This window comes from Micropterus dolomieu, linkage group LG18 (assembly GCF_021292245.1).
Source record: "Micropterus dolomieu isolate WLL.071019.BEF.003 ecotype Adirondacks linkage group LG18, ASM2129224v1, whole genome shotgun sequence".
In the NCBI taxonomy this organism is placed as follows: Eukaryota; Metazoa; Chordata; class Actinopteri; order Centrarchiformes; family Centrarchidae; genus Micropterus; species Micropterus dolomieu.
In genome coordinates this window covers 38,511,666-38,525,264 of record NC_060167.1, presented here as the reverse complement: position 1 = coordinate 38,525,264, position 13,599 = coordinate 38,511,666, and the positions used below count along the sequence as shown (strand labels likewise).

At 43.6% G+C, this 13,599-nt stretch overlaps 1 protein-coding gene across 1 annotated transcript in view; it reads right to left on the bottom strand.

Annotated features, from left to right (window-relative positions):
• Positions 1-13,599, bottom strand: part of plekha6 (pleckstrin homology domain containing, family A member 6) — a 117,729-nt gene that overhangs the window by 58,080 nt on the left and 46,050 nt on the right. Inside the window, exon 6 of the mRNA XM_046075724.1 lies at positions 12,767-12,867. Coding sequence (XP_045931680.1) covers positions 12,767-12,867 — 101 coding nt within the window. The remainder of the gene's footprint in view (positions 1-12,766; positions 12,868-13,599) is intronic.

Here is a 13,599-nt window from a genome sequence, read left to right as displayed (position 1 = left end):
CAAACATGGTGGTGGCAGCATCATGGTTTGGGCCTGCTTTTCTTCAGCAGGGACAGGGAAGATGGTTAAAATTGATGGGAAGATGGATGGAGCCAAATACAGGACCATTCTGGAAGAAAACCTGATGGAGTCTGCAAAAGACCTGAGACTGGGACAGAGATTTGTCTTCCAACAAGACAATGATCCAAAACATAAAGCAAAATCTACACTGGAATGGTTCACAAATAAACATATCCAGGTGTTAGAATGGCCAAGTCAAAGTCCAGACCTGAATCCAATCGAGAATCTGTGGAAAGAACTGAAAACTGCTGTTCACAAACGCTCTCCATCCAACCTCACTGAGCTCGAGCTGTTTTGCAAGGAGGAATGGGCAAAAATTTCAGTCTCTCGATGTGCAAAACACACCCCAAGCGACTTACAGCTGTAATCGCAGCAAAAGGTGGCGCTACAAAGTATTAACTTAAGGGGGCTGAATAATTTTGCACGCCCAATTTTTCAGTTTTTTATTTGTTAAAAAAGTTTGAAATATCCAATAAATTTCGTTCCACTTCATAATTGTGTCCGACTTGTTGTTGATTCTTCACAAAAAATTACAGTTTTATATCTTTATGTTTGAAGCCTGAAATGTGGCAAAAGGTCGAAAAGTTCAAGGGGGCCGAATACTTTCGCAAGGCACTGTAAGTCAACCAACCAGCGTATCTTGTTCATTTTAAGTCCAGTATCAAATTAGTTGTGTCAGAACAGGAGAAACGCTGCAGACTCCTCTGTATTTATATCAGTAGTTGCTCATTGCAGTTACTATAACTGTCTTCAAAACATCCTTGCACACTGAGTCCGAAATTTTCGGACATTAAAAAATAAAAACAATCTCACGTTGTGTCAATCACGTTAACACACTGCCTCCGAAACTTTCGTCCGTAATAAAAGAATTCGGATTGGATTAGATTTTCTGCATTTTTTCCGCATGAGAGGTGTTTTGAAACTTCAGAGCCACTGTACAAGCGAAAGTTAAAATCCAGAATGGGGTCTGGGTCTGACAAGCTGATCCACTTCGTCTTGCAGCACAAAGCACTTTAAAATAAAAGTGCAAAATATAAAGACACGGAATACAAAGACCGATTGTGGCAGGTGATTGCGGAACATCTTGGAAAAGAGGATGGTAGGTACTGGCTTAAAATAAAGGGTGTAGCCTACGAAAGATCATATAGTATTGTGCACAAGTTAGCTAAACAATAGCATGTTACTAACGTCATTCATCCATTCGTAGTGAATAGTGCTAGTCTCAAACAGGGTTTTATTCAGTTGCTAGCATGCTTTGACTTTTAATAAAATGCGTGGACCGGGGTCGCCTAAATGACTGCTTGTATGTAATAATGGTTTTCCTTTTTTTTGTATGATGTTAGTTGAAGCAGTGAAGAAAATGTGCCGCAACCTGTGGGAAACATATGTCCACTACAGGAAAGAGGGACAGGACAGACGTGGACAGGGGGCCAGCAAGAAAAAGAAGTGGATCCATATGGACACAGTGTCCTTGCAAAATTTCTTGGCAAGGAGGAGGTAATGTTAGCCTGTCCAGAAATGCACCACAGAAAGCTAACGTATGCAGAGTGCGATTTATCGTTTCATTAATCAGATAGCTACTTTCAACAGGTCAGATGGTAATATCCAAGTGGATGATGATGAGGAGGAGGAGAATGGAATAGGGGAAAATGAGAGGACGCAGGCAGAGAAGGAGAGCGACAGTGTAGTGGTGGACTCAGAGGGCGAAGGCAGCGCAACTCCTACAGGTAGCCGCAGTGCCAAACGTAGAAAGACGCAGGCAGAGAGTGAGTACTTGCAGTGGAGAGAAGCAAGGGATGAAATGAAAGAGAAGGAGAGAGAGGCAGAGCGACAGCAGAGGCAGACCTGCAAACAGATGAGGTGTCAACCTTTCTCTCCAGCTTGGCTCCCTCCATGAGGAGACTCGCCCCAGAGAAACTGTCCTTTTTAAAAATAAAAATGCAGTAATTGACCTATGATGTTGCCTTTGAAGGGGTTTGTTGTCAGCAGTTTTCCCAAGATCCAACCTACCGTTCTGTGATTTATAGTTGTTGTAGGCTACTTGTTAAAATGTTAATAGTTATAATCTTTTCACAACCATTTAAGATAATCAGTTTCAATGTAATTATTATTACCAATGTATTATTCCAATGTAAATAGAGCTTAAGAGGTTATTAATGTAAAATTCTAATTTAACCTATTGTTGTTGTTAATTTTTGATATGCAGAACAACTATTTATAATTTTTTTTCTGTACATGAATTCAGTTTCTAATCTTCTGGGCAGAAAGTTCTTTTGAATGGAAAAATAAACAAGAAACGAGTCAAGTGTGTCAAGAAGGTGTAAGCTCTGCATGGGCGAACTAAACAATGAGGCAGCTCAGCCATTACACATGACTGAAGTCTACAGTGTGACTGACTTTGTGTCTACAATCGTCCACAGCGCACACGTCGTACAGCCATGGTATCCCGCCAGCAGGTGAGACAAAATATTTTCTCAATGTGTCTCTAATGTGGAGAGCCTCTTCAGATGCCCACTTACCCTTCGGCCTCTGAAACTGAAACTAGACATGCCTTACCAGCATCCTCAGTCAAAGCTGTCATCCTGGCCGGCTTGTCCCACTACTTCATGGCGCAGGTAGTTGCACAAGATGCAGGTTGCCTTGACGATGCTGTCTGCCAGGTCAGGGTTCACCTCCACTGATATTTGTAAACCCTGAATCTTTGGGTCAGAATGCCAAAGGAATTTTCTGAGATGCGATGTGCTCTTGACAGGCGGAGGTTGAAGATGCACTTGTCCTCTTCAAGGTGCTTTCAGCTGTAGGGTCAGAGCAGATATGATTTCATGGCAAAGCCCTCGTCTGCCACGATAATGTGGTTGACCTTGGGGGTGGAACATTCAGGATCCCACGGTGGAGCGCAGAATCTGCGAAAATGCCTCTGTCACGGTTCCCACCATAGCTGCCCACATTGATGCCCAGGAAATGGTAATCGGCATGCACTAATGCCAGGAGGACAATGGAAAAGGTGCCTTTATAATTAAAAAAGAGGGAACCTGTGTTTGCAGGGGCCTCAATCTTGACATGCTTTCCATCGAGAGCACCAATACAATTAGGGAAGTTCCACCTTTCATTGAACCTCCTTGCTGTGTGTTTCCAGGTGTTCTCTGTTGGAATTGGCATGTAGGTGTGCTGGAGCTGCAGCCAGATTTGGTTACAGGTCTCCTTCACAATCATCCCTACAGTGCTGATGCCCAACCTAGTCCCTAGTGCTCAGATATCTAAAATTATACAAATATTATTATAGCACACAAAATAATGGTGTTGTATGCTGTAACTTATTGTATGCTGGTTTCAGTGCCTGGTGCGCGCTTTCCAATTGCACAGGTTAGTGTGTGTGTGTGTGTGTGTGTGTGTATAACCAAAGACATCCTGCCAGCCTCTACTCAGGATCAATTGGTTTGCGGAAATTGGTGGTCTTCTTTTTAATATGTCTGACATCCTGAAGTACACTTTGAATCGATCGGGATAATCCCGCAGCTCCCTGATAAGGAGGTGGAACTCTCCTTGCTCTCGACGCAATCTCAGAATTGGATGGACCCAAAATTTTCTACAGAAAGACTACAACAAAATTATCCTCACTGCTTGAATCCGTTGCAAAAAATTACGCAAAACAAGGACATGGAGTCCCATGTTGTATTGTCCCAAGGGGTCTGACTGCATGGGGTCACTGCATTACCTATATAATATAAAATATAAAATCTTGATAATGCACACCTAGATGGTTTTCAAATGTTTACAAAAGGTATTGGCTGTTATTTTAATGTTTATGCAAACAAAATGGCAATTTTAATTCTAATTTTCAATATAAAACTTGGTTTCAGTGTGTGTATCATTACATTTTAATCTTTTTCGGCACATTTTTACAATGCCGCGGTAATACTGATAACCATTATAATTTTGGTCACTATAATCGTGATATGAAATTTTCATACTGTTTCATCCCTAACCAGGACGTATACAGTATGTAAAACCCACAGGGTGTTCAGTTTTTGCAGAAAATAATGAGACTAAAACCCTTTATGTGGTCAGTCCTCTCCTGCTGTAGAACGTACTGTCTTCATGTATTGTTCAGCAGAACAAACACCTAATTCTTACTGCTTTCTGCAAATGAGATCTAATTCAGTTTGGTCTAATCTGGTTTTAATCTCATGTGAAGGGTGACTCTGGTGTCACCACTTCTCTCCTCTCTTAACACCCTGCATTTTAATCAGATTTTCATTTCTATCAAAACTAGACAGTAACGAAAATAAACGTGAAGGCTGTCATGTTTTGGTGTGGCAGTGGTGAACCATGCAGTCAGCGAGTTGACAGACTGGCTGTATGGTCGTCCTTGGCCGCTAGTGACTGAAGAGAGCACGCGTGTGTGTGTGTAGGAGGAGCAGTACTGTTACAAGACATCCAGAGGAAATGATGTCACTGATAAACAGAAGTCACTTCCTTCCACTGTGGAGCAATGTGAGGCTCCGCCTCCAGCAGTGATGCAAGGCGATGCGGTTGGCTGAAATGGCTGTGTGGTAAGAGGCAGTAGTAACCTAGCTACAGAGGTGGGGCTGTTTGTGTGTGTCTCCTTCGTTGTCCTTCCTTTGTTCATTCTTTATGTAGTCAGAGAGGGAAGGATGAATAAAGGAGAAAGGAAAGGGGACACACAAAAACATTATTTCTTTAGGAAAATAAAACTGTGATCATTTCTTATCATTTAATATTCTTTGGAACAAAAACAAAGGAAAGAAAGGCCACTGAGAAGGAAGCAGAAATACAATGAGAAAGAGGGAGAGAGAAACAGAGCAAGGGATGAGGGAAGCATGGTTTGAAAGATGAACTAAAGGGGTGATTGAAAGGGGAGCAGATGGAAGGAAAATATATATTTTATATATTTTATCCAGTTTAATTTACTATGTTTTACTCCCATATGCTGCTGTGCCAGTCTGCCAGTCCCCTGTCAATAAAGGCACATCTTAGGATATCTTAAAGTAAAAATAGAAAGTAAAAAAAAAGTGAACAGACACACAAATACAGAATGAAAAGGAGGGAGGGAACGAGGGAGGGAGGGAAACTCAAAAACAAGTCAAAGAAAGATGATCAGATAGACATGTAGATGGAGAGAAAGATGGTGCGTGATTCTGCTGCATGTGTCATGGATGTGTTTAAATGCAGAGCTTTTCTGTGTGTGTGTGTGTGTGTGTGTGCCTGTCAGGTAAGTTAACTACACTGTACCTGTCCATAAGTGTCTGGATGAAGGAAATGAGTGTGTGTGTGCAAACATGGTGTACCTGACTAGTCAAACATGCCCTCAGGTCATCAGGGAATATACCCCTCTCAGTCCCTGTCATCCAGCCTTCCACACACACACACACACACACACACACGCACACACATACATTTCCTTATCCAGGACTTATCCATGTGTATAAACACATTTAAATTCTGCTTTTGGTCAGTAGGGGTTGTTAATCATTTAACGGCCCTCCCTTAACTTAATCTCCAGCTATTGACTTTACATGCAATTGTGCAACCACTAAAATGTGCAGTTTACTCATTTCAGCTATTCTTCAAGCCTTAGGTGATGGGTATCAGTTTGTCCTGAGGGCGGGGCCAGTAGAACAATCATGGAGTGTCAGGGTAAGGGAAATGGATGGAAAGGGTTTCTCCTCCAAGAACATGAATATGCTCCAGATACTTCATGGTGATCTTTACTTTTGATGGTTTTATATGTCGTGTGTACAGGGCCAAGCAAGGCTGTGGGTCCATTAAATCATGACCTGCCATACACAATAAGGTGTACAGCTTCATTCATAGATCTGTGTGAGCTGTGTCTACATCCCCCCCTCTTGTGTACCTGAAGTGCTGTAAAGATAATAATACGGCCAGAGCCGACTGATTCGCGCAACTGTGCAAACACACCTGACAGACCTGTGAGAGTGTTTCTGTCTTAGGACCCTGTCAGGGAACAGGTCTCAGATAACCGGTTAGGCTCGTCAGGACAGCAACGCTAGCTGAGATGTAAAATGCGCTGAGTCTGCACGTTTGCTTCCCCAATCTAAACATATGCAGATGCTGTACATGTGTGCTGCCCTGTGATAGGCTGGCAGTCAGCCTCCTGCCTCTCATACCAGAGACGGGATAGGTGGATATGGGCGGGGGGGGGGGGGGGGGGGGGGGGGGGGGGGGGGGGGGGGGGGGGGGGGGGGGGGGACGTTCAGCCTCACCACTAGAAAGACTAACCAATAGGCCCTCCTGGGACACCTAATGGGGTCTTTTAGCCTGGTTCAGTGCATTGCTATTCTGCACCCCGGACTTGCCCACCCTACATCTGGGCGAGGATCAGTTAGCAATGGACTCTGATGAGCGTCGTCAGCGACGTGAACACAAGACCAGAGAGAAAGCAGCACACAAGCCCCAAAGGAATGAACCCTCATCTTTTCACAGCCACCCGACACTTCTGTTGAACCGTCTGCTGCCAGGAAGGGTGAGGCTGCACACACACAGGTGTAACCCTATGACTCTGGCTGCCGAGCCACACACACAAAGTCGATTCCCTGTGGGTAACGAGAACGAGGTGTTTTTCAGTGTGAGCTGCTTGGCTCTTCACACACACACACACACGAGTGTCACTTTTCTGTAGTGTACTTGTAGTGGAACATTTGTAATGGTAACATTTAGAACAGATATTGAGACACAATAACAGCTCGACTTGGCCAGGTCTCTCCCTCCTGGCTCTGGCCACGCCTCTGCAGAGCCAGGCAGGACGGCTGCAGGTAGGACAGGTTTCGACAGCTCTGATTGGGCTGCTGCATGAAAACAACACAGTTCAGTTAGCTGGATAAGATTTAGGATTTAAACAAGATTTTCTATTTTGCAAAATAAGATTATAATGTAGTCTAGATTGCTGTCAGAGCCGCAGACTAGGCCAGACTGAGTTGGATGAAAGAGAAAAGATCTGACTGTTTCTCTCTGAGAGGACACAGTTTTATCTATTATGAAGTTGTTATGCAGGATTCTTTGGTTCTTAGTCATGCCACCACTTTGGTCTACACTGAAATTCTCAACTCCTGGACAGTTGGATAAACTGTAATAACTTTGGTGATCCTTGAACTTTTCAGCAGGGCATCGTGTTAATGTGACCTGCAGAACTGATGATATTCCCATGAGCCTTTATATTTCTATTAGCCTTAGTGCTAATTAGAAAATATAAGCCAGCTAACATGCTAAATTAAGATGATAAACATGGTAAACATTACCTGCAGAACATCATCACGTTAGCATGTGTGGCAGGAGGCTCTTGGGCTTGGTTAAAGGATACAGGTTCAGTGAAATCATTTCAACACGAAGAGCATTAGGTATCAGTATTCAAATTCAGAACTATTCCAATTCAGGCAAGAACCTGGGTCTGGATCTACTGAGACATGTGGAACCACAAGACATCACCTTAGCTCCATTTAGACAGGATTATTAATAAAATATTTCCCCTCTCCTCTCATAGAAAAAGGCATGGCTCCAGACAGCATTTTCGTCACTGGAAACACCATGTGACCTTCATCACCGGCAGGCTTAGTGTTATTATAAATTAAATGAGTTTTAATCTCACTTGTTAACGCAGTCTCAAACTGAAAAATGAAATCTGAACAGCTACAAACAGGTTTCACAGACATCGATCATTCTATCAGTCCCACAAGCACAAGTTTCATTTGTTCATTCAGTTTATTTCTGTATGACGTGACTTTGCATCCAGTTTATTCCTAACACAGATTATGCATCGAGCTGAAGAAAAGGAAAACCCCTTAGACACACCGCTAGTCCATGAATCAGGTAACACACATACAGACAAACATATACACGAGCCGTCCCATCTGAGGGACCAATGCTTAAATCATGTGTAGCCTTCGGTCTGCTGCGCCTCCTATGTCTGCAGAGGAGTCACAATAGATGTACTTTAACACACAAGTATCAAGGGGCCTTGATGAGTTTCCTGTGCTTCATGTCTGAGGGGGCACACTACAGCTGATTTATAAAGCCGACTCTTCTCTTTTTACAGATGTTGGCATGATCCCAAATCTTCAGTGACCAGGACACCTTGCAGCTAGAACTCAAATATTCTGGTGTTCCATGGTGATTAAAACAAATAATCTGTTATAATCTGTTCAGTTACATTCCACTTCATTAGTGCACAGGTAGACAGAAATGTATCAGTTAATACTGAGTCCTCACTGCCAGCTTTGTCGCGGTGGCTCATTTTCAACCGACACAAGTCCCAAACAGAAGTGGTCGGACAGGAATTGCCAGACAGCTTTGAAGGAGGCATGCTAGGACAGGACCAGCCTGAGCTCCACCTCTACAGCGCCCTGAGGGAGCTTGTCCAATGAGAAAAACACGCCGTCTGCTTCAGCTGGCCAGAATACACAGCTGCTCTGTCTTTATGTAACTTGTATTTGCAGGATACACTCTAAGGCACACACCTGAGGAATGTTCTGCATGCAGTCACCCAAACAACCCCCACAATGCAATGCTGTGTTGTTCCCTTCGCTCCCTGATAGCAGCCTCATCTTCAGCATCTTCAGAGCAGCTTTATGGTGTGGGGGATTAAGCCACATACACCTCAGAGTGTTACTGCCTTCGTAGTAGTCTGTAAATGGTCAGACAGGAATCCCAGAATAATGCACATGTATATATCTGCAACGTTGTTCTTCTATTCCATATTTATATATTTCTACATTTATTTATGTCCGCTGTATGTTTGTCTACGTGTAGCACCTTATCACCACAGCAAATTCCTCGTATGCGTAAAACACTACTTGGCAATAAAGCTCCTTCTGATTCTGATTCTGATTCTGAAATAGCAGCAGAGCATTTGGCCTGGCACTGCAGTGGCCAATTACATATGTGCAAGCTCACATTCTAGGGGGATCTATTGACTGAAATGCAACATAATATCCATAAGTCCATTTTCAGTGGTATATAAAGACCTTATGTTTAGGTAGATTTATTTTGTCCCAATATAACAGGTTAGTGAAATTGAGTTTAAAACTCCCTTCTGCTATGTAGCAGACAATATACATTAATGTAGAAGCAATTATAAAAACAGAACAGAAATAAACTATTATCAATGGAGCAGTGCTGAGGATGAATTAGAGTTTAAGAGTCTGACAGCTTGGGGGAAAAAGCTGCTCTGCAGCAGAAACTTGTATATCTCTTCCCAGTAGGCAGCAGGGTGAACAGGCTGTGGCTGGGTGGGTACTGTCCTTTAGTATCATTTGGGCTCTGTAGGCACCTCACCTCACCGATATCACTGATGCTCGGAAGATGGGTACCAATGATCTTCTGAGCAGGTTTAATCACCCGCTGCAGAGCCCTCCGGTCTTGGGCCTTGCACATCCCAGTTTCCAGTCAGGATGCTTTCTATTGCTTCTCTGTAAAAGCTGACAAGAAGTTGGCGTGGGAGTTTAGCCTTCTTAAGCTTCCTCAAGAAATACAGTCGTATCTGAGTTTTCTTCACCAGCGTGGAGATGTGAGCTGACCATGTCAGGTTCTCCTGAAACTGTTCAACTGCTCCACCTCAGCACCACACTAGACAGGAGTGTGTGTCTTTATCTACAAACACAAGTAACCTAGGATTCTGGGAGCTCAGTGCTCTGGTGGGGTAGTAAGGTAGTGCCCCAGCACAAACACAGATATCATGTACTTTAGAGACCTCCAAATAAATACTGGTAAAACACAGTATATCTATTAAACACATCCAAAAATCTAGTTTCTAACAAAAAAGACCCAGTCCAAAAGGGACCTGAGGATAATCAGCCCAGATCCAAATTGAGCTGGACTGACCCAATCAGAGGGAGAACGCTTGCAGCAGCAGGAGAGTTCACCAATCAACAGCCTCAGGCCATAAGAGCAGCTAAAGAAGAAAATCATAAACATAATGCCACGACTCACTGGAATAGAAAATAAAACAAGATACATTCAAGCAGGTCCCCACAGTGTGGCAGCCCGGCGGTGCACCCAGTGTCCAGCATGGACCAGAAGCACCGAATGTTGTGATATGAGTGACATGACCAGCGGCACATCGTTCCTCAGGAGATTTCCTGAACAGTAAATGTGTCAAAGCAAGTTGGAAACAGCATTGTGTCAAAGATAGTTCATCTAAAGACGTGTTTACAGCGTGTACTGTTCTGTTCTGAACATCATGAACATCACTTTCAGGCGATTCTTGAAATATGCTGAAGTAATCTGACATTTTGGGAAATAATCTCAGGTCAGCATTCAGTACAGAGCTGGAGATAGCTTAGCTCAGCATGAAGAATGGAAGCTCAAAAATATACTACCCAGCCCAGGATGCAACTGCCATTCTCACGCTAACTTTGATTCAAAGGCTTTGTCATGGTGGTTTATATTTACCCTCCTTTATGAGATTTTATGTCTCTATTTTTATTTCTCTCCAATATATTTCTAGCTCTAGTCTTTCAGATGCATTACAGTTTTTCTCAAACACATTTCTTGAAATTATTCCTCTTTTTCTCAAAACACAAATCCACAAGTTCTCACCCAGTTCCCCAAACTTCCAATTTTCAGGTCAAAATGAAGCTCTCCACTCAAAACCATTCAATCTTGCTGAAAAACCAAACTTTGCCCTCAGGCATAACACACAAGCCCTCAAAAACACACACTACAGTCTGACACACTAGTGAAATAAATTCAAAACAATACTACAAAAACAGGTTATAAGTAATGTTACTTGTGGTTCTCCCCCTCAAAAACCTTTTCACATGATTAACACAACAAAAAGAAATAACCTTTTTTATTTTTTAGTGTGCTGTTCAGTACTACAAATTATTCCATCCCAGTGTCTTGTCTTTGGTCTGAGACGGGTCAGGAATTCTCGTCCTTCTCCACCTATGCCTCCTACCTCTACCTCCTCCTCCTCCCCCTCCTCATCTTCCACCAGTCCCATCTCCTCTAACTTCTGATTGGTGTGTGATCAGTTATGACTGTGTTTCCACCTGTGTAGCTGTGTACTAACTGAGCTCAAGCTATGCTGACTTGAGTGAACAATAATGAGTGTTAGTGCTTTCTCAATGACAACATGGTGTAGGCAATGAAAAATGAAGTCATTTATGTGAAGAGTTTCGGGAAATGGATGAAAAATGGACTTATGGTTTTAAAATTTTAGTTCAAAAGCTTTAACTGTCCGTGTAGAACAACCTCTGTGACAGGATGGATTGGTGTGCACAAATGATCACTGTTAATATTATTAATGTTCCTATTACACACTGTAGTTTGTTAATATTAGCTACCAGGTTCAAGGCAGGACAGTGCACAATCAGTTAGCTAACAAGCAGCACCCTAACCCTGGCAAGATGTCAAAGCCACACTGAGTATATTTGCTCAGTCTGTCTCCACTGCAGGTGTGTGTGTGTGTGTGTGTGTGTGTGTGTGTGTGTGTGTGTGTGTGTGTGTGTGTGTGTGTGTGTGTGTGTGTGACACACACACACTTGGTACATGCACCAGTACATGCACTGGACTTTGCACAGAACGAGAACAAGAGAAGAACTGAATGTTCTGTAAAGTAAAGAAAAGTCATAATGATAAACAGTCAAGAGAGATAAGAGAGAGCTGTCAGTGTGTGTGTGCTTCACGCTGATGCTGAGGGGAAACCAGGCGAACTTTCCAACTTCTATAAAGCTTTACTCAGCAGATTCACACTCAGCTAACCTACATCACATCATCTCATCTTTATTCAGCTCTGACAAACAGCTCAGCGCTGGGCCACTGCAGCGCTGCTGATGTGATTCATGAGGATCTGAGGAAGCACGATCTTGATCTGTTTGTCAGCAGCAATCCATGTACTGGTCTGTGATTATCATTACCTCCCACCAAAACATGCTTTCTTACTGGTACATAAACCTCGCTGCAGAGAAGTCCCACAGCGTCCTTACACTATGCACTACGAGCATACGGCTTTCTTAAGGATGTTACTGAATCTTGATGCACATTATCAACATAATGGTGTCCACCTCGGACATCATGTGACGCTACTAAATTAATGTCTGTGTAAGATCTTTTCGAGCCATGTCAAGATAAAAACTGTACTCCAAGCACCCTGCTTGGTTTACTCCAGCAGCTCCCGTCAGCCTCTGGCAGAGAAAGCCAACACCTCACTTTCTCTAACATCCAGATACTGGGTTTGCTGATGGTTCTGTAGTTTCTGTAGGATTCTTGTGTAGTTCAGGAGACATTAACAACATAACCCTAAAACAATACCTGATCAAAAATAATACGTTCATAACATTAAACCCATTCTGGTGGAAGTCCTAATTTAAGGTTGTTGCCATCAATCCATCCTGCTCTGATTAGACTGAGGCTCCAGTTCCCATGGCGGTCATAACTAACACCATGAAGTTAGTCAGTTTATATCAGTCAACCAGAGCTAGCCAACACCCTTCACTAAGCCACAGTGATGCAACCAAGGAACAAGTTCAAACATCAGCTAACCCTGCTTCTGCAATGAGGAGGAGTCTCCGAGCGATGGTTCTGTGGCTCGGTACAGCTGGAACACTGAACCCATTTGTTTCCCATGAGCACTCTTTTCTGTTCTCCAGTACCCGCTGCATCCCCTGCATGAAATGCAATTACACACAGCTCCCAGCACCCACTCTCCCTCCACCGGGATGTTCCTGACCTTAAAGGCAAACTTGCGGGTGATGTTATCCGAGGGCTCCACTCCTCCAACTCGGAAACTGAGCAGCGGCAAACTCCCTAACACCGTGTCCTCCTTCTCATCTGTGAAGAGGAAAGATTAAAGTGTGAAAACATTCCAGGAATGAGACAAACAGAACAACATACGGGTGCATGGCTTCAACAACTGTGTGAGAGAAACAACAGTCATAGCCTTCATTCAACCTGCAGGAGAAAAGATAGAGAGGAGTCAGAGCCGCCGTCCTCACAGCACTCTCACACGCTGATGGCATCCTAGAATAGATATCCATTATGGTCCGAGGGTCCCTGTGATAAGCACAAAAACGTCTTGCGCACACACCAGGACCCAGCTCTGATGAACAGGAGCACTAGTGCTGGCTGAATAATAGAATGAGGCATGAAAATTTCAGCAGTTTGAAAAGGGATACACTCCTCTCTCTGTGACCTCCTACCTCTTATTTCCCGAACGATCGAGCTCTGCACTGACACCCTCTCTGCCGCTGACTGAGTGTGTGCTAATGTGTGGGTGTGTATGGCGTGTGAGAGAGGGAGGGAGAACTGAGGGAGGGGGAAGGGCTTGTGCAATCATATACAATACACTGATCCCTGCTCTGTGTGTGTTTGCGCGAGATAATGATCAGCCCATGTGACTCAGTGTTGCAGGAATCTCGGCCCCCAGCCAACTGTACCTGCTGCACCACTGAGACATGCACACGTGAAGAGACAGCTCGTGTCTCCCACACACATCTCAATGATTTATTGATGTCTGTATTTATAGACTGCAGCCATGAAAGTGCATTTGTTAGACTGTCTGAC